This window comes from Lampris incognitus, chromosome 2 (assembly GCF_029633865.1).
Source record: "Lampris incognitus isolate fLamInc1 chromosome 2, fLamInc1.hap2, whole genome shotgun sequence".
NCBI lineage: Eukaryota > Metazoa > Chordata > Actinopteri > Lampriformes > Lampridae > Lampris > Lampris incognitus.
This window is the reverse complement of record NC_079212.1, coordinates 10,334,944-10,357,457: the sequence shown is the minus strand read 5'-3', so window position 1 is coordinate 10,357,457 and position 22,514 is coordinate 10,334,944. Positions and strand designations below refer to the sequence as shown.

At 43.6% G+C, this 22,514-nt stretch overlaps 1 protein-coding gene across 1 annotated transcript; it reads right to left on the bottom strand.

The window, feature by feature from the left end:
* Positions 1-701: 701 nt before the first annotated feature.
* On the bottom strand, positions 702-22,278 carry LOC130106576 (serine/threonine-protein kinase 38). Its single transcript, XM_056272731.1, has 14 exons — positions 22,177-22,278; positions 17,502-17,638; positions 13,078-13,129; positions 10,320-10,442; positions 9,916-9,999; positions 9,526-9,649; positions 7,606-7,760; positions 6,516-6,627; positions 6,217-6,278; positions 5,899-6,016; positions 5,399-5,522; positions 5,186-5,281; positions 4,640-4,734; positions 702-4,435 (listed from the first exon to the last, which is right to left on the bottom strand). The coding sequence occupies exons 2-14, from the start codon at positions 17,630-17,632 to the stop codon at positions 4,299-4,301; spliced, it is 1,413 nt and encodes a 470-aa protein (XP_056128706.1). The 5' UTR covers positions 17,633-17,638; positions 22,177-22,278; the 3' UTR covers positions 702-4,298.
* Positions 22,279-22,514: the final 236 nt, after the last annotated feature.

Below are 22,514 nucleotides of genomic sequence, written 5' to 3'. Positions count from 1 at the left end.
AATTACCCCACCCCTCCAAGCCGTCCCGGTCGCTGCCCCCCCCCCCCCCTCTGCCGATCCAGGGAGGGCTGCAGACTACCACATGCCTCCTCCAATACATGTGGGGTCACCAGCCGCTTCTTTTCACCTGACAGTGAGGAGTTTCGCCAGGGGGATGTAGCGCATGGGAGTATCACGCTATCCCCCCCCCAGTTCCCCCTCCCCCCCGAACAGGTGCCCCAACGGACCAGAGGAGGCGCTAGTGCAGCGACCAGGACACATACCCACATCCAGCTTCCCACCCGCAGACATGGTCAGTTGTGTCTGTAGGGACACCTGACCAAGCCGGAGGTAACACGGGGATTCGAACCGGCGATCCCCGTGTTGTTAGGTAACAGAATAGACCGCTACGCCATCTAAGACGCATTCTTAGTGAAATAATCAGACATCAGTGACGGTGCACACATGTAAAAAGCACGGTTTTACTGGGAAAGTCAATATATTTGACAAAGTGCCTGGAAACAGTAAAACATCTTTGTTATAATCTCAGTGTGGTGTCTGAACACTCAAGGAAAATTAACACGGGGTTTGATTCGTGTTTGATTTGACCTGTTCCCCTCATCTGAACAAACGTGTCCATGAACATTAGAGATGTGTGTGATGAGTCTCTTGACATCTGAGCAAACTGTAGTCCCTAACAGGAACTAAATCGGGTCAGCATGTTGAGATGCTGTATATTTTAATGGTGAGAGTCACATGAAGATTACACGCAGCGTTTCTAAGCCATCAAGCCGAGTGCCAAGACTTGAGACTTGGATAATAATGACTTGGTCCACATCTATCTATCTATCTACCACCCAGTACTCTGGACATCACAAGACACAAAGCCCATGAAAAATGAGCGTTTAATTCTGTGCCGATTAAGTCAAACACCATAATAGTGCAAAACAGTATTGCTTCCATCAGTGACACACAAGCCATGTCAAACCCCAACAAACTCACACCTGCACGTAACACACACACACACACTATGTACACCAGAGTGAAGCGGAGTCTGCAAAACTAGTGGCCCCGAGGTGTGTCGGCATGTTGCAGCTGCATCGACAACACGCCGACTCCTCTGCCGTGAACGGTTTCACACAGACGCTGGTCCGATACTGTCAAAGAGCTGCTTTTCATCAACAGGAAGAGGAAGAGCTGACGTGTCTGAGCAGCGGTGAAGTTTTCCTACTGGTCAACATGACATTTAAAATAAACGAGCTTTGGTTCTTAACCCGTACGGCTTGTGCAGGTAGTACTCTCAGTACTACACATACACCATGAGACACACAGGACAAAGCATGTTGAGTAAATGGAAGTGTACAGTCATCTTATTCAAATGAAAATATGAAAATACAAATGTGACAGTATGGAAATTGAAACTGCAGAGTGGGCTTAACATTTGAATTTTGTACAGGACAAGCTGGAAATTCAAAGTACAAGTCACCGCTCTTCAGTTTTGCGGTTGCAGAGCGATGACGGGTTGCGACCGTGTGACTGCATTTGTTACTTGATTCAAATGATGCTTCAAAACAAAACGCAGTCGCCGCGTCTCTGTTACATCTGTATTTCCATATTCACAACCAGCATGTGAATTAACAAGTCCAAACACTTGGATAATAAAAGAAATCCACCCATTGTGAAGCCACAGACAGGATGACACTCGGTGCGGAAGTGTTTTAACCACGAGCGTCTGAAAAAAAGACGGTTCCAGGTCAGCTCATTGGTCTAAATGATTGACAGCCTCGCGGCACCCAAGTCGTGAAGTGCAGTTTTTCAATATCAAACAGCAGAGAACAAAACGCCGAGACTCCTCACACACAAACACACACACACACACACACACACACACACACACACACACCTTAAGAAAGCAGTGAGTAAATAATGTACAGGACCTTTTCCTCTCCACGTTCATGGCCTGTCCTGGACTGTGCTTCCCACAAGAGTGGCGGCACAGGAAGAGGTGCACGGCATACAGACACACTGAGCCAAAACTGGTATAAAACCCACCCGACTTTTCAGCTAGTGCGACATGATGTCCGTCAAACTATTCAACTCTAAATCTTTACTCAGCATCACATACACACACACACACACACACACACACACACACACACACACTGCATAAATTGAAAACGGTTGTTCCGGGTGATCTTCGTCCATTCATCTGCCTCACGCTTGGCAATGTTGTCCCAACATCGGGCAGTTCATCTGAAAGGACGACAACTTAAAACAGCTTCCTTCCTCACATCTACTGCTCCCTAAAACACAAGTGTATGAGAATTTCAGCAAGGTCTATAAACTACCTGAATGCAATGTAATGTACAGAGGTGGCGCTAGAGAGAAGCCGAAGCGTGCGGCGTCGTCCTCACGTCAGACAGGAAATGCCTCCTGCTTGGCGGCTACATTCACACAGCAGCTGAACTGTCACGAAGAGCCGTGATGGACAGACCTTCATCTACATTCATTTCCGATGACAGCATTTGGGATATTCTGTGTTTGTTGTAAGAGCTGCGGTTATATAGATTAGGTGTCGCGCATCGCCTCTCAAAAAGACATTTCAGACATAAGCTTGAGGTGACGGTTTAGAAAAATGGCAGGTTAAAGGTTTCCTCAAGCTGCTAGTAGGTAAAAAACACACAAAGCAACATGAAGAGCCGTTCTGGTCTTCATCGGGATTCATACATCCAGTAGCATCGCTAGCATGCATAGTATTACCAAGCTTTCACGGCTCTATCTATGAACAAAAAAAAAACAAAAACACAAAACGGTTAAATTAATAACGAACTGGTTAAATAAATGTTCTTATCTGCCTATATACTTGTTTGTTTTTTTTCTATGTTCACCAGCTATTTCTGCCTCCGGTTATCCAATTTAAACTTGCAAAGGTTCATAATGTGCATCGGCGGAAAGGGACCTGAACTTGTAGTTAGTGTCAGCAGTTTTAACAGAAAAATACTGATGGTTATATATTGGTTGGTCAGGACGACACACATGCTGCTAAAGGTTGGACTAAAACAAAAGGAAGCAATCAAACGTTGAGCCTGAATATTTCTCCAAACTGGGAACCAATTCATTACAAATATTTCCTTCTAAAACTGTTGTCCCGATGCCATGGACCACCACTTGCATCACTTGATGCAACTGAATTACACGACCAATTTATAAATCTATTCAGCTGTAAAGTCATTTTAAAGTGACATCACGTAGATGAGCATAAAGCGCAGACATCGTTTGAGTAAAGATTCATTCATCCCTCATCGTCTTTGGTTAGAGCAACAATCAGGCCAATCCTGCAGCACTTACAAGATGTCTAGGAAGAGCTTTCATAAGAAATCGTTAAAAAACCTTTGCCCAAGCTCCCTGAAAAGTAATTGAATTTCATTTCATGACACTCCAATGTCCCGTTTGAATTAAAAACTCAACTCCAACATCACAGATCACGAAGAGAAGAACACTCCTTTAGTCCCAAGGCTGAAGGAAAAAGCCCTCGAGTAAAACAGAAAGCAGATAGGACCCTAGTAACCCGCTAGTCCAACAGTCAAAATGTTAAGACTTGATTCAGGTTCAGAGAGAGATGGTGAACGCTGGTGGTTTTTAGAGTCCATCTGGAGAATCAGACTGGTCCACTGGTAAGGAAATGGGCAGTAGGTCCCTTGCAGGTGGTAAGAATCAGAATCTCTTTGGACACGGTGGTCCTTTAATCCTGGAGAGTCAAACAGTGAAGACTTGCATCAAATAAAGGCAGCAACTCCTCTTTGGTGGCTGATCGTACACTTGATTTACGTGAACTAAAAATAGGTTGTGATTGACTGAAAAAGGAAATGTACTCTCCAGAGTACGTGAATAGTGTAGCCTGTCAGTGGCGAGAATGCATCATATAGATTTAGCAAGCTGAAGCTGGCTAACAACTCCTTTAACAAAGATCCTCAGAGAAGCGGTGTTTAGATGATGACTTGTTTGGATTCAACAGTAAAGATCCTTAAACATCAGTCCTGAAGATGAATTAAGGACAGTCATTCTTGATGGGAAGGGAATGAAAGAGCTGTGTTGTGACTGATCTCTACATAAGACAAAACTATTGCTCAGTTGCACTGTCATGACGGGGAAATGGAGTCGTGTCATTAGATGAATCATGTGACCTCAGGAGCGAGCTGGATTCTGCAGCATTTTGGGGTCCAGTTCTAAAGAGAACATGGGTCTGGAGGAGTTGGTATTCAGATTTTAATGCTGGTATTCCTTTAAAAGCCATTGAGAGATCAGGTGAGCTGTGGTGTTCATCTTCTCCCTGACTTCATGTAGGAGGGGATAGCCCCCCGTGCTGTCAGGCCCTCAAAGCGTTTGTAGGTGTAGTTGATGAAGACCCAGTCCTTACTTTTGAGGTCTGCCTCAGACTGGTTAGACGCTACCGGACCTGCCAAGAAAGAGGAACGTTTTACAATGAGACAAGCTCATGGTCTAGTCTAAGGACAGGATGTTGTGTTGCTGTAAAGCCCCTAGAGGCAAATTTTTAATTTGTGATATTGGGCTATACAAATAAAACGGACTTGACTTAACACGCTAATGGAAAAACACAGAGTGATAGAAACTACTGGGTATGTGGAAAAAGGATACAGACCTGTGGGCTGGAGGATATCTGAGTCAGGGAATTCATCAAAGTTGGATGTGTCGTCAATGCTTTTGATCTCGATGGGAATGGCAGCAGGCCTCTCTCTGTCAGATCATTTACACCTTAGTTACTGACGAATGAATGCTACGACATTTTCAAGAAACATTAACTTCACAACACTGGTATCAGTTGACTTGGAAACAGGGATGATTCAATCAGGATTTTTAGAGGCTGATACCAATCACCAGCCCCCCACCCACCCCACCCCCATGATTGGCCAGTTCCATTTATTATAATTTATCATTATCATTATTTATCATTAGTTATTCATTATAATTATCATCATTAAATCCAAGTACAGGATTTGCAGGGATCAAGCAAGTAAGACTGTTTTACAGTCTACTTAACAAATCCTCAAAGTGGAAGTTGTCCAGTTAAAAATCAAGAAAAATATCACCATAAAACCCCTGTGTCATGCCCTATGATGTGTCTGTATTACAAAGCTTGAATTTTAATAATTTATCCTAAATTTAGGGAAGTCCTCCATCAGCCCACCTGATATGGTCGTAGTCCACTCCCTCGAAGAATGTGTTGCTTTTGATCTCATCCACGCCACTGGCCCCGATCCGGTGCTCCTCCTCACAGCAGAACCTACACAGGAGAAGACATGGGATATCTGATCAGCTGACCTACTAGAGAGGACAAGAGCACAAAGAGTTCATGTATGGAAGATGTCCATCAGAGACATGGGTGGTAATCAGGTCCCACCTGAGGATGAGGTCCTTGGCCTTCTCTGAGATGGGCACCTCTGGAGGAAAGGTCAGTGTTTCCCTCCAGTTCATGACCTTCCTGTAGGTCTCCTGCGGGGTCTCGGAGCAGAACGGTGGATAGCCTGGAACAAAACAGACATTCCAACACATTTTGAAAACCAAACACTGAATCCAAAATACATATAGCAACGAAGTAGGTTTAACCCTACAGAGCTAATTTTTTTGGGGTTTTGGGGACATAAATGATCACATTCAAAACAAAACCACAAATGGTACACAGTGTCCCCAAAACAGAGGGAAAAAAAATATAGTGTGGCAGTAGCCATACTATGATTATTTGATCAAATACATTTAAATCCTTTTTTAAATTGCTACTCCCTTTGGAAAATACTTTAAAAATGGCTTTAAAATTCTACATTCTGTTGGCATTTTAAAAAATGTTAGGTTCAAGTTAGGAAAGAGAACCACATTATTTCATCATGCTTTGGGGGTTATTACCTATCAGCATTTCATACATGATGACACCAAGACTCCACCAGTCACACAGCTTGTTGTATCCATTTTGCATGAAGACCTCAGGGGCGATGTAATCTGGTGTTCCCACTGTAGAGAAGGCCTGATGAGAAGGACGGAGTAAAAAGATGACCAGTGGAAGAAGAACCAAAGAGGAAACAGAAGAACATGTACCTTTAGAACCTTCCAACCTTTCAGGTCACAGCAGAACCACAAAAATGCACTGACACCATTTCATATGAACAACACAACACAACACTTTTTGCACACAAAGTCGAGAAATGTTTTAGACCGAAAACCTACCAGCTGTCTCCTGTTCCTCTTCCACGTCTCCGCTTTCCTCTTGGAGTTCATGTTCTGGAATGCTGTATTTATAGGCAGTCACGTATTGGGATATAATAACAAAACAAAGCCAAAGTGTTACATAAATCTATTTCTTCATCACAGATACAACACTGTCATGCAGCTCTAATTTGAAATATTGATGCTTTTACTCATAACATGATAAAAATTGTATTAAGGCCTGCATCAAAATTAGGGGTCAAGCACTGCAATGTAAATGTCATTAATGTGAAAAAAAAGATAAGAATAGGTTGCCTGACTTTGCTTACTGAGGTCACTGGGGAGACTATGGTTGAGGTTCTTGTAGAAATCAGTTCGGTGAGCCCTCTTCAGCCCGGTGCACAGGCCAAAGTCAGAAAGCTTCACATGACCCTTGAACCACAACAAAAAGATCCAGACCCACTTCAGTCACTAGTCTATTCTGGGGATGCTCACTAATAATTTAACTCACAAATGTTCACATAATACAAATTAACAAATTAAACAAGCTACAACAGTTTTGTTCCTTTCAGCTATGATACCAACAGTGAACCTACGGTGACCAAGTTTTACAACCTAAATATGTGGACATGCAGATATTTTAATTAAAAAAAAAAAACAACCTTATCATACAGTTTGGCCTGCTTGTCCTAGCTTTTCTTTTTTTTGGATTTCCCCACTTTTTCTCCCCAATTATATCCAGCCAATTACCCCACTCTTCTGAGCCATGCCGGTCACTGCTCCACCCCCTCTGCCGATCCGGGGAGGGCTGCAGACTACCACATGTCTCCTCTGATACATGTGGAGTCACCAGCCACTTCTTTTCACCTGACAGTGAGGAGATTCACCAGGGGGACGTAGCGCGTGGGAGGATCATGCTATTTCCCCCAGTTCCCCCTCCCGCCTGAACAGGTGCCCCGACCGACCCGAGTAAGTGCTAGTGCAGCGATCAGGACACATACCTACATCCGGCTTCCCACCCGCAAACATGGCCAATTGTGTCTGTAGGGAAGCCCGACCAAGCCAGAGGTAACACAGGGATTTGAACCGGTGATCCCCGTGTTGGTAGGCAATGGAATAGACTGCCACGCCACCCGGATGCCCCCGTCCTAGATTTTTAATGCTGTGTGAGTTTTATTTGGACTTAAGACTTGTTTACTCATGCCTGTATAGGACAGTCATACCAACAATGACATAACTTAATTTAAGTTAACATGAGGTAAGTAATTAAATTTGTGCCTTATCTTTGCATGTCAAAACTCATTAACTGATATGGTTGCAAAATTAGTTGAGCTGAGCAAAGAGAAACACACACCGTGAGAGAGTGAGAGAGAGATTTTATAGTATTAAGAAATGATCACATGTTCTCACCCTAGAATCTAGGAGAAGGTTGTCTGGCTTGATGTCTCTGTGAATGAAGCCAAGTTGGTGGATGGAGTCGATGGCCAGCACCGTCTCTGCAATGTAGAACTGAGTGGCTTCTTCTGTCAGAGTGTCTTTCTTCATCAACAGGGTCATCATATCTCCTGCAGGAGGTGCATGACAACTTTTGGCAAAGTCCAATACACACCCAGACCGTTGTCTCTGCATTGCTATTTATCTGACAGAGCCACATAAATATTCCTATGTTCAATGGTGTATATCAAAAACCAAACAATTATTTTATCCAATATCACTAATGCAAACAATTGTTTTATCTTGGGCCATTTCAGTGGGTATACTGCTCTTGCATTGAGCAGACAACTGTTGTGCTGAGATATAAATCTAATAAAACAGCCCGTCATCTCAAACCTACTGCTATTATTCTGTGACTAACTAGGCTGACTGTTCAACGGTCTCATATCAAAATCCTATTACAAGAGAATTTAAACTAAAATCCGAATTTGTCTTAACAGACATGCTGGTCTTTGGAACAGACCTGACCTTTCTTAGGCTGACAGATAACCCCAACAGACCTGTCATCCATCTTCTTGCCTTAAACGTAGTTACTGCTCGCGCTGCTGTCCAACACCACATGAGTCTGAACCATTTTCATGGTTAGTATTTCACCTCTCTTCCCCAGATCTACTAAACACAATCCTAATACAATATACAGGAACTCCAACAACCTTGTAATGGTTTGCATCCACAAGGAAGTTAGATTTACTAACGGACCTTCCTGCTCCCCTTAACCAGTCAATAAAGTTTGGTCTTGAATGTAGGGTTTACATTCAAGGTTTTTCTACTTTCCAACACTCAGCTGGTTGTGGCTAGATGGGGTACAGCCACGGACAGAAGCGACGCAAAATCTCGCCAGGCGTATTTTGTTGTTATGGCGCTAGTGTAACCGGTTATTTTCTTGCCCGGTGCGGGATTCGATACGGGGTGTACTGCACCACAAGGCGACATCACTAACCGCTCGGCTAAAGGGTCAGACCCGTTAGCTAGGAACTAACGTGTCTTATTAGTAGTTTACACTAGCTAGCCTAGCTTCCCTTCGCGTAGATCTTTTGAGGGGGTTTTAAAAAAAAATATGAGGACACACTGACGAAATTAGTTGTTTTGACAAAAGACAAAGCTTTTGGTCAGGAGGGTGAGTTTTCATAGCTAGCTAACGTTAATTATCTAGCTAGTTAGCATAGCTATTGATAGTTTAACTAACGTTACAAATGTGACATTATGTTAGCTAACGTTAGCTAACCGTTTGAAATGGATCTGTAAGATATGTTAGCTAGCTACATCGCATGGTTCAAGATTTCATTTCATTTTACTAAGGTATGCTACGTAGCTATCTATCTATCTATTTGAACCTATGTAGATAACTGTTAATGCTAACTATACAGACGGGCCATGCATGTTGAGGAAAATAGGGATGATGGTATGTTATGTAATGTTAGCTAATGTTAGCTAGCTAATGTAATGACAACATTAAGCCACTGATTTACTCTAGTTAACTCACAATTATCAGTTTTTATTAAGTGAAATTGTGGTTATTTTACGTAAAACTCATTCATCCGACTCGCGGTAGCTCAGGAGGTTAGCTAGGCTAGCTATCGCCATAGCAACGAAATACAGCCGGCGAAATTTTGTGTCACTTCCGTCCATGGCTGTATTCCATCTAGCTGCAATCCACTCAGCTGGGGCAGGATGAATCTGAACCATTAAATGAAGATACTCCCCCAAGTCACACGTTTTCACCAACCAAAATAAAATGGATGCGGTGAAATGAGAATATTGTACCACAATGGGACATTGACAAAATATTCAGAGCAGAGTACAGACTGCTCAAAGGATCAGATGTAAATGGAATACCTCCTGGTAGGAACTCCATGATGAGGTAAAGGTTCATCTTGTCCTGGAAGCTGTAAAACATTTTGACCACCCACAAACTATCAGCTTCGACCAGGATATCTCTCTCAGCACGGATGTGGCCCACCTGACACAATTAGACAATAAAGCACACAAATACACAATTTTACATCAGCGGTCAAAACATTATTTGGCAATTAGCAGTCAATAGTTTTCTCTTATAAAATGAACACATTTAAGTAAGTATATACTGTTGCTGCTGCATTCATTTGTATGTCTAATTCTGTATGTGTTTCCACCATATAAAAAGCAAAATCCACTCAATATACAGCGTTTGCCCTGAGTCTAAAGTTTTGGATTTGGGCTTCTATTCTGCTTTGCTCTTCTCCCAACCTGTTCTTTCTCAAGCATGTCAGCCTTGCGGAGGATCTTCATGGCGTACACGTGACCTGTGTCCTTCTTCTGCACCAGACGGACCTGTGAGAAAGCACAAAGCTTCACACATCAATTCAACGCACTTTCTGCTCTCTCAAGAGCAACGCCGGAACCTCCAGTCTCTACGGAGAGGTTGGGAGGAAGCTTCAGTAAGACCTACTGCGTAATATTTCCAGAGTCAAAAACTGTATTCTGTATTCCCGTTTATGTATTTTGACAAATACATAAACGGGAAAAGAAAAGTCCTCAAGGATGGAGGACTTTTTTTTTTTAAATCAAAGCTATCCTGGAAAAAACAAAACAAACAAGTGACTTCATAAGTTGGATAAAAAAAAAAAAAAAAAAAAAAAAAGAGTACTCGCCTCTCCAAATGCACCTCGACCAATAACTTTGAGAGACTCAAAGTCCTCCAGGCCCAGTCGAGTGCGTTTCAGACGAAGAAACTCTGTCTCTTTCCTGGCATGTTGGGAGCGGCGGATGCGTTTCTGTAACAGTAGAGAAAGCAATAGATGAGACCATTTGTCTGAGGTTTTAGTGAAGTATGCATTAACTTTGGATTCAGAATCATACAGATGCAGAGAGTTGAGTATGGACAACTTCAATATAAGAGCTCTTTCACAAATAAATGAGTCCTCACATCTACCAATTCCCTCGATTTAAGCATGCTTAAAGAATTTGGAGATATTAAGGCTCAGTATTTTTTTACATTACAATTTGGGCATTTGGATGACACGCTTACCTGAGGCGAATTTACAAAAAGCCTCACTTCTCATATTATTAAAATTTAAAGCAAGCAAATATCAGACATAAAGAAACGAAAACCTTGCCCATTTTAGTAAGTTCACTGATATCTACAGGTCAAAAACCATGCAAAGGTTAAAAACATGGCAAGCTGGTGTTGGTACTGTGATGTTAGGATAGCAGGATAAACACAACTGCAGATAACAGACAGAGCCAGCACTAACAACTGTCAATAGCACTGTCAATGCTGTACCTACATTCAATAAAGCCATTATTGTTATTATCTGCAGCTATGTTTATCCTGCTATGCTAACATAACAGAGTACCAAGACCAGCCTGCCATGCTTTTAACTTTTTTTAGATTTTTTTTTTTTTGCCTTTACTGGATAGCCGATAGTGACATAGTGGACATTTTCGTTGGGAGTGACAAAAGAAGGACAGGATTATGAATGAGTATGTTGGAGGGACAGCTCAGGTTGGATGGTTTGGAAACAAAAGCAAGAGAGGCAAGATTGAGATGGTTTGGGCATGTGTGGAGGAGAGATGCTGGGTATATTGGGAGAAGGATGCTGAAGATGGAGCTGCCAGGGAAGAGGAAAAGATGAAAGCCAAAGAGGAGGTTTATGGATGTAGTGAGAGAGGACATGCAGGTGGCTGGTGTGACAGAGGAAGATGCAGAGGACAGGAAGAGATGGAAACGGATGATCCGCTGTGATGACCCCTAATGGGAGCAGCCGAGATAGCTGACAGTGAAATGGAGAACAGGAAACAAGGGGAGAGAAAGGTGGGTGCGAGATGCAACAAAGGTCCCTGGCTAGAATCGAAACAGGGACATTGCGGTTATGTGGCATGCGCCGTAAACATTCGGCCACCAGGGCACCACGCTTTTAACCTTTACATAGTTTTTAACCTGTAGATGTCAACAAACCCACTAAAACAGGCTAGGGTTTAGTTACTCTTTAAAGGCATCAAAGAGGATAGAGGAGTGTTTTTGGTAAACTACAGTTTGCCTGGTCTGATGCAGCAAGCTTTACTTAAGTGGACTGGGTTTGGGTTTAATGGTTGGAGGTTGCTATGAATGAACTAAGTTCACATGAATACCAGCTAGACTCCAGGCATCACAAAAACTCCCATGACTACGAATGGGGGAATGTTTCATATGACCTCATAGCTACGGTTGCAGTATTGGGTAGTCATGCAGTGTTCTCAGGTTCAAGTGATTAAATTTACCATTACTAGAATCCAACCTCTGATCTGCTGTTTAGAGCAAAAGGGTCAGCCATCCCATTACCCTTCTGTTGCTTTGGCCAGTGACAAGATTAGAAATGAATGGACATCAAGCAATTTTCCTGCAGTATGATGATTAGGGTATAGCTCAGTATACCTAACCACCTCATTTTTGAGCCTTGCAGAGTTGTAGCTGTTTTGTATGTAAAGACGTTAGGTGGATTTTAGAGCATTTAGGTTAAGACAACTTGACAGTGTCACAGATATGTCATATGCTTAGAGCAGAAAAATAGACATTCAAGAGTACATTATCCACAGTTATCCATAGTACAGCTCGGTGGATCGTGACAACATCTGTTGGGTTTATTCAGACAAATTGGTAAATCCCTCATCTTCTTCTTCTCCTTCCGGCTGTTCCCTATTTTTCAGGGGCCACCACAGTGGATTTCATTGTTTCCATCAGTACCCTGTGAGGGCACAGCACCAATGGCGGCCGTTGTTAACCTGGGCCTTGACTGAACTAATATGGTCTTGTCAATCCGCATACTGATTTGGCAAAATTGGCCCTTCCTGATACAACCACAAATCCTATGGACGGGGGCACAGGTAAAACGCCGCTGTTAACCCGGGCCTTGACCGAACCAATATGGTCTTGTCAATCCGCATACTGATTTGGCAAAATTGGCCCTTCCTGACACAACCACAAACCCTATGGATGGGGACACAGGTAAACCGCTAGATGCCGTCCCAGTATTCATGGACTTGCGCCGCTGTGTCTGTTGCCATGGTAAATCCCTCATCTATCCACTTATTAATCTAATTGGGTTATTTTTTGGGTTGGTTCAACCATGGACAGCTCTAACATATACACAAAAGGGAAAATTAAGGGCTCAAGGGCAAAAGTCAATGGGTTACTGCTCACCCAAAGAAAATATACATGCAATGGCTATAGTTTATAAGCTGAGAAGCTAGAAGAGTGTACTTTTCATATTGTTGGTTTTAACTTTGATCATACTGGGAATTAACCTGATTTCTGATACTGAATACCCTACATCCACTGCTATAAAATCTCCTGTGTAAAACATTGAGGACATGTGTGAGTTTTGAAATAGGAACATTTTTAGGTGTAGTTATGGTGGGTGATTTGCTCACCTCTTCATCAGCCAAGCCCTCCTGATCCATCACCTTCTCCAACTTCTGCTGCCTGAAATAAGCAAGTAGTGCATTGGTGAAAAACAGGAGTTAACAGTCATGCTGAAAAAGCACAAAATGTTCTTCAAAAGTCACAAAGAAGCTTTTGATGATGATTTTAGGGCAGGGGCAGAAGGATCTGAATAGACTTGTGTATAAGCTTTTTGGTTGGACTGCCTGGCGGGGCCAGCCCTACAAATGCCAATGTCCCTGACTGAGCGACCACATTAGCGTGTCTGAGTGCTCATGTTTGACCCGATTGGACTGCTGGATCAGGTGACCAACAATGTCACTGAAGCTACACAATTGATCGGTCAAGCGTCGAGATGCATGAGGGAGAGTGCACAGTTAAAGCACCCCACATAATAATCACTTTGACAAAACACTCACTGGCGAATTCACAAAAGAGTTGCACACCTTTTACAGCCGCTAAACCTGCACAAATAAGACAAAAAGAAACTGAAATTCTCGAATTACTTGCAAAGGGTGAAATGCACCCCTAACTGTGCTGCCAAGCAAATAGTGTCTTGGTGCTCTGGTGCTATTTGCACATATTTACATTGGGTAATATGCATACATTTGGTGCAAAATTGGCCCCTTTTGATACAAATGAGCCTCACTGCCACAAAGTCCAACTCAAACACCAGCGCTAATAGCCACACACAGCTAGAGTGAAAAATTATTAGTGCCTTCAGAGATTTGGTGGTAACTGACGTGCATTTATAAGGGTTTCACCCCGGACTTTCCAGCGATTATGGCAGCAGTGATTGTAGCCAGGTGAAGGCGTCGTCATGCCAGGTGTGCTCTAGAGCGGATATTTAGCAGGAGAATATCATGTTTGGATTTAAATGAGACTGAAATCATTCACAGATACGGGTTGCCAGGTCTAAAGATTCTTGTTATACTTGATGACATCAGGGATGACATTGAACCTGCTTACTGTGTTCTTGGCGCAAAGCCACCATCTATACTTTGCCACATGGGTAATTGCAATCAGAGGCAAAAAAAAGGGCAAATTGCCCTCAGCTGCAACACTTTATGGGCGTGTCTGCGCTATAATTTCAGCGCTGTAATATCTTTTGTGAACTGGACTTTGAGATGGGGCAGATGGCGGTTGCAAGTGATGTGCAATTCACGGTGCTATCAGCAGCCGCAATCCACTCTTTTTGAATTCCCCTGTCAATACAGAGTGAGTCTTGGAAAAAAATGAGACATCCGCAGATAGAAACAGATGAAAGAGCAGGAGGACTTAACAGATACCTACAATTAAATTAAGTTCTCCTTGAAATTAAACATCCCAAGGTATGAGTGAAAAGTACTGTTCTTGCAACTGCATTAATAACCTTTTTTTACGCTAACTTAGCTTAACCATGCCATATGACATGTTATTTCAGTACACTTTAACAACAAATATTACTGGGACCAATACACAAAATTGCAGATAAACATTTAACATGCAGGAATTCACATTACCACTACCACTACCACTGACTATCCCTGTAACAAATTGGCCACAATTTCTAAAACTGACGGTACACAGTCCAGCCATACACCAGGTTTTGGCCTAGTCTTGTTATTACAACACTTGTCTAGGACTAAACCTAACAATGAGCTTCCTCTTGGTCCAGACCAGCTGCTGAGAAGAAACCCTGGGCGTCTCCAGTGGTACTGGAGGAGTCAGTGGTCGGGTGTTTGCAGCATGTTGTAATAAGTGTCCCAGTTTATACTTCCTCTTACAGCCAGAAGTACACAAGCATCACTCTCATCTCTCTGACTTGAAGTAAATTTGGATTGTTCAACTTTAAGATATTTACTGCCCACGGTTTCTTCTCAGGGAATGAAATACACATGAGCAATGAAGTACTGGAAATTTATCTGGTCGTCCCAGAACAGAGCCAGTTCTATATATACTGCGGACATAAACGAGAATCCCACCAGTAAAACAAAATGCTTCCGCTCAAAAACAGAAGCAACGCAACATTTTATGTTTAGCCTACACACTTACTTTTATGCAACGAATATGGACAAGTCAAAATCTAATCCCTAAACATACTTCTGTGATAAGTAAATACCTAAACACTCCAGATCTGGGACGCTAACAACCCCAACACAAAACCATGACAACCCAGACCAGAGCCAAAAACAGAGCCAGGGAAGAAAACTGAAGTGTGGGATGTTTTATCAGCGGATTCAACTAAGCTTCTAAATGATGCAGAAAACATTTTCTTTTTAATATTTATTGATGTGAAAATATGTTGGTGTGGTTCTAGGGTGGTAGGACTGTTTGCTCTCCTGATGAACAAAAACTAAGTCGCATCACATGGTGGCTTTAAAAGGAGAAAAAAAAAAATCGATGTTTTTTCCTCCGTCGCATTTCCATCCACCGTCTCTGAATTGTTATACATCATACCGGGGCATCAAAAACAGTGAGAGCCACATGACGCAGGTGACATGCTGTCCAGCACGTTACGCCAATAAAATATGAGGCGAGCAGAAAGACGACATGTTGGCAAGTTAAAAATGAGTGTTTTCTCACTTTCCAAAAGACCAATAACTGACTACAAATTTTACCATATTTGAGCGACAGTGACATCCATATCAAATAGATAAAACCTGATTTGCAAATCATCTCTAGCAGCTGTTAATCCGTTTAAGCCAAACATTTCCCCAGCATGAAGTCACCTTTTTGTGATACTTGTGTAACTATATATTTATCATATGCAGGATTATTTAACAACAATTTGGTCCTCGACAAAAATTATACAAAAATCAAGCGTCCGGGTAGTGGAGTGTTCTATTCCATTGCCTACCAACACGGGGATCGCCGGTTCGAATCCCCGTGTTACCTCCGGCTTGGTCATGCGTCCCTACAGACACAACTGGCTGTGTCTGTGGGTGGGAAGCCAGATGTGGGTATGTGTCCTGGTTGCTGCACTAGTGCCTCTTCTGGTCAGTTGGGGGCGCCTGTTCAGGGGGGAGGGGGAACTGGGGGGAACAGCGTGATCCTCCCACGTGCTATGTCCTCCTGGTGAAACTCCTCACTGTCAGGTGAAAAGAAGCGGCTGGTGACTCCACATGTATCGGAGGTGGCATGTGGTAGTCTGCAGCCCTCCCACGGATCGGCAGAGGGGGTGGAGCAGCGACCGGGACGGCTTGGAAGAGTGGGGTGATTGGCCAAGTACAATTGGGGAGAAAAAGAGGGGGAAAAAAGCTGCAGTGTGCCAGTTAATGAGACTTGCTGCTGTGAAGTCAGGCACAATCCAAGCAATATAAAGTCAACAAATGACCGTCCTTAAAGTCTTTAGATGCACTGGAGTTAAAGGCAGTTGATGGCTAAACTTAAACCATCCATCCATTATCTGAACTGCTTATCGTGCTCTCAGGGTCGCGGGTATGCTGGAGTCTATTCTAGCAGGCATTGGGTGGCAGGCGGGGAAACACCCTGGACAGGCCACCAGGCCATCACAGGCCCCCCCCCCCCCCCCCACCCAGGGACAATTTAGTACGGCTGATTCACCTGACCTACATGTCTTTGGACTGTGGGAGGAAACCGGAGCCCCCAGAGGAAACCCACACAGACACGGGGAGAACATGCAAACTCCACACAGAGGACGACCCGGGATGACCCACCAAGGTTGGACTACCCTGGGGCTCGAACTCATTAACTTCTTGCTGTGAGGCGACTGCGCTAACCACTGCGCCACCGTGCCGCCTAAACTTAAATTAGAAATTACAATTAAAAACTAAAACAGTGAACTTTGCATGTTGAATGGGTTAAAGAAAAAAAAAAAAAGCAACAGCGGGCAGGAGGCTTTTCTCAATGTCTAACTTCTCTTTGTTAGACCTCGGTGAGCTGAAAGACTGACATAAATATACCTACATGACAGCTTGTTTTTTTGGTTTGTTCGCACTTCCACTTTCTTTAACTGCCACTGCCTTGAGGAAGAAGGGACACGATGATGAAAAATGACAAATTCGGTTGTGAAACAGAAATGTTTTTGCCACAGTTCCTCCCGAGGCTGAGCTCAGTGTTTACATGGCTATAACAACCACGACAATAATTCCATTTTTCGTGAGACTAAAAATAAAACAGGCGAGTATTCACACTACACGGGCAGCTGACCATTTGTCTCACTCCTCTTCAGTCAGCCCTGTCTTAGGCTGGTTAAATAAAATCTAAAATAAACAAACTAGTGTTACACGTCTCATGCAACTTAAATATCATTCTAGCATCAAACAGAAGTTGTACATGGTGTCCTGCCCTGAGGGAGCCTCTGACACTATTACGCAAACAAGTAGCACACCAGTTTTACATGTGGTTGAGGCTTATTTCTCTGATAACTTTTTCCTCAGCCTATTTTTCCAAGGATTACCAAGGTCCTTACCTCATCTCCCGCTCCTCATGCTGAGCAATCAAGTTGCTGTAGAAGGTTTCCAGGGTCACTTTGGCCATGGTCACTCGTTCCTTGGTGTGGCTGCTCATCGAATAACAGGAGGTCTGTCCGGTCATTGCCATGGTTATCTGGAGGGAGCCCATAAACACAGAGAGGCTGACAAACCCTCCATCATCCAATACCCGGCAGCACGGGTTACTGTTGAGGTAGAAAAACAGAACGCCACACGGCCGGAGCGGAGCTATTTCTGTACAGTCAGGGTTATCATCAGGCAGTTTGGCCGGCTTACACAGGGCTATCAAATCAAATGTGGCATTCTGTAAAACGGTCTGAGGAGGTTTCTTGGTTTGCCGAGCCCTGACAGTCTGTTGGTACAATGGGCGTTCGGGGCAAGCTAATCTACTGGAGGTGGTTTAAAAATGTCGACAAAAATACTTCTGAACTAGTTTTTTATTGTTTTGTCATTTCTTATTTTATTCCTTATCCACAGTTCACATAGTGTGGCAGTGTGCTTTGTCCTTCCTTCCTGCAAAGACCCTGTCAGAGTTTCATGATATCACACGTTTATACAAATTCTTAAGATGTGACTCACAAAAGGAAAAAAACAAAAAAAAACCTTAATTCTGAAAGAAAAAAAAATGCTTAAAAGATTTCATGTTTCTAGATGTGGCATGTCGATGTGGTGGAGTGATGCAGCACCTGTCTAACCGTCTGAGACAGGTTAAATCATGTCCGTAAACACCAAGATATATGAGACAGACAGACATACATACACACACACACACACACACACACACACACACACACACACACACACACACACACACAGAGCAAGAGAGACAGAGATACAGACAGACAGACAGACAGACAGACAGACAGACAGACAGACAGACAGACAGAGAGAGCAAAAGAAAGTTCATTGTATGAAAACCAACAGGGCTGGCATAGAGAAGTCTCATGGTAAGCAGCACAATGCAAGCCTCTTTAGATGCTTCATTAAACTCAGCAGCTGGACCAATGTGAGCAAACAATGATTCCTTTAAAAAAATATAAATAGATAATTAAAAAAAAAAATATATAGGGGGCATCTGGATAGTGTAGCGGTGTATTCCATTGCCTACCAACATGGGGATCGCCGGTTCGAATCCCCATGTTACCTCCATCCCTACAGACACAATTAGCCGTCTCTGTGGGTGGGAAGCTGGATGTGGGTGTGTGTCCTGGTCGCTGCACTAGCGCCTCCTCTGATCGGTCGGGGTGCCTGCGTATTGGAGGAGGCATGTAGTAGACTGCAGTCCTCCCCGGATCGGCAGAGGGGGTGGAGCAACAACCAGGACAACTCGGAAGAGTGGGGTAATTGGCCAGGTACAATTGGGGAGAAAAAGGGGGGAAAATGCACACACAAAAAAAGCGTCCATCCATTATCTCAACCAATTATCCTGCACTCAGGGTCACGGGGATGCTGGAGCCTATTCCAGCAGTCATATATATATATATATATATATATATATATATATATATATATATATATATGAGTCTGGTCTTCCACCTGCCCACTGATGCAGGAAATATTGATTTATTAAACTGAAACGTTATTTTTGACATGTACCATGTTCTAGTTCGAGGAAATATTATTGAAATGATTTTTGCCATGGGCGGCATGGTGGCGCAGTGGTTAGCGCGGTCACCTCACAGCAAGAAGGTCCTGGGTTTGAACCCCGGGGTTGTCCAACCTTGGGGGTCATCCCAGGTCGTCCTCTGTGTGGAGTTTACATGTTCTCCCCGTGTCTGTGTGGGTTTCCTCCACGTGCTCCAGTTTCTTCCTCCCACAGTCCAAAGACATGTAGGTCAGGTGAATCGGCCGTACTAAATTGTCCCTAGGTGTGAATGTGTATGTGTGTGTGTGTGTGTGTGTGTGTGTGTGTGTGTATGTCGGCCCTGTCATGGACTGGCAGCCTGTCCAGGGTGTCTCCCCACCTGCCGCCCAATGACTGCTGGGATAGGCTCCAGCATCCCCGCGACCCTGAGAGCAGGATAAGCAGTTTGGATAATGGATGGATATATAAAACATGTACAGATGGTCTACTACACCACTCATAGCGATCCCTAAACACTAGGGGTGTAAGAAAATATCAATACACTCGAGTATCACGATATTATCTTTTTTTGATACTGTATCGATTCTCAAAATCACTATATCGGTTTTTAATTGTTTACATGTAAAGGTTCGGGACAAACATTTTGTGCTGTGTGTAACCCCACGACTGCTAGATAACAGTGTTGTAATCTATCTTCAGCCATTTGACTCTTACACTCCAACGCAACAATGTAAACCGAGACAGGAAGTAGCATAAGCACAAAGAACACAGGCCTATGAAATCGCAATATATCGCCTTTCTTACAGTATCTCAATACATCACGATATATTGAATCGTGACCCCCTGTATCGTGATACGTATCGTATCGCCAGCTTCTCGCCAATACACAGCCCTACTAAACACTCGCCAAACAACACTCCTAAATAAATAAACACTCCTTAATACACCAGGACACCTGAGGCAGACAGTCAGACTGAAAGGTATTGTTTCTTTACAACCAGAAATTTCCCTGTTTAACTCAGTTAAGCTATCGCCTGTCAAAGTACCTGGCTTTATATACAGTCTTGGTGTTGTTTGGCACACATGGACGCAAACAGCCAACATGCATGTGGAAGGAAGTGTTGCCCAAGTCGGTGAGCTGTGGTGGGCAGCCTAACAGGGAAGAATGGATTTTCATGAAAACGTTGCGTCGTTTCTTTTTCTTATTGAAACTCAACATGGATAATAAGGAAATATCTTTGTGGAAATCAAACTAGCACTGTGATGTTGCTCTAAAACACAGACAACAATGGCGTGCTTTGTAGTCGACATACCTAGGATGTTAGCAAATCTGCTGAAACCAATTTGGTTGCTCAATTTGTTCTTTTCTCCCTGTAGGTTTTGCCTTACTGGTGCAGTTGACCAGACTACATAATGCATATGAAATCAAAACTAAAGTGACAAAGCTAATGAACACACATTGGCTAATTTTTAATGTGGGGGGAAAAATGGTTTGGTGTAAAGATTCAGCCACATTATTTTGGTTGTATAAGAGTTGTATGAAATGCAGGAGTTACTGATATTCTCTACTGGGATGGATTTCAGTGGGTTATTGACGTCTGGACATCAGTACCCAGGAATGTCTGGACATCCAAAGAAGAAGAAAGAAGAAGAAGAAGACTGACGTCTGGACATCAGTACCCAGGAATATCTGGACATCCAAAGAAGAAGAAAGAAGAAGAAGACTGACGTCTGGACATCAGTACCCAGGAATGTCTGGACATCCAAAGAAGAAGAAGAAGACTGATGTCTGGACATCAGTACCCAGGAATGTCTGGACATCCAAAGAAGAAGAAAGAAGAAGAAGAAGACGTCTGGACATCAGTACCCAGGAATGTCTGGACATCCAAAGAAGAAGAAAGAAGAAGAAGAAGACGTCTGGACATCAGTACCCAGGAATGTCTGGACATCCAAAGAAGAAGAAAGAAGAAGAAGAAGAAGACTGACGTCTGGACATCAGTACCCAGGAATGTCTGGACATCCAAAGAAGAAGAAGAAGACTGACGTCTGGACATCAGTACCCAGGAATGTCTGGACATCCAAAGAAGAAAAGAAGAAGAAGAAGACTGATGTCTGGACATCAGTACCCAGGAATGTCTGGACATCCAAAGAAGAAAGAAGAAGAAGACTGATGTCTGGACAAATGTGACTCAGCCAGCTGGGAAGGTGCTGAGCCCTCAGACTGTGGCTCTGTAGGCATTCGTCACTTTTACTCGTTTTTACCTTCCTACAAGCATCCACTTACCTGTGTTTTACTCGTGCACGGTTCTTATATTAGTAATATTTTATAATGTTACCTGATGGCTCTTTAGCACAACAGTACTTCCTTATTCCAGCCTGCCATCATGAGGCAAAGTGCCAGTTGACTAGACCACCACTGTGCGCCATGTGAGGGTTTTTCAGTATTTTCTACACTTGCAAGAATGTGTAGTTGCTCCTGTGTTGCGCATTGTCCAACCGTGGTGTAAAACGACCCCCCCCGGGTCAACAAAACGTCCATGTCTGTACACCTGGCTGCCAAAAACGGGCATCTAAACGAGTCAATTCACAACAGACGAGCTAAACGGCGGTTACAAGAAGCGGGCAAAAAACGTCCCACCACAGACGATTGAAGTGGCCCGGGCAGAAAGTGACCATGTTGTTTTCGCTGCGTTTGGAAACGGGAAGGAAAGCCTTTAAGAGGGGAGCTTTGGCCGTTTTCTCCATTCGAGACGGTCGACTACAGCTTAGGTAGCCGGCGGCACAGAGAGACAAGAGACTGTAATATACACTGGCGACAGTCACCCGAGCCGAGACTCATAGGCACCATTACCAACTAGCTAGTTAACTTGGGAAGTGGCTCGGGGCTAAACGGCTGAGGTCACGCTCCTTACCCAGCCCAAATCCACCCACCTAAACCGAATGATCTACCCCCCCCTCCGATACGTTAAAGCACCGCAGAGTCACCCGTTGTAGACGAGAACAGTAAATCTGAAGAGTTACGGCGTGTTTCCCAAGAGGAGAGCCGCTTACGGTTTCTTTGTTCTTACCTTCGACGTCTCTCCAGTCCGCTGGGCTGATGCTGCCTTCCGTTCACACCCGGAAGTCGGGGGGATCCGCCTCCTTCCAGGAACGACCGAACGAATGACGAGATGAATTAATAACGACACGAACAACGGCACGAATACACACGTGACCTGTTTTTCTGGACTTAGCCTGTTAGTGATTTTAAGTTCCTGTTATAAGCTGTTGCCAGAGTATATGCCCTGAGCTCTTATTTTGAAAGCTGAAGAGAGAGCGGAAGTGCTGTACGCTGTGGAGTTCTGTTGGTTGGGGAAGAATCCAAATAAAGTGGTCCTCGTGTGAAAGTGGAACCTCCGTATTTGTT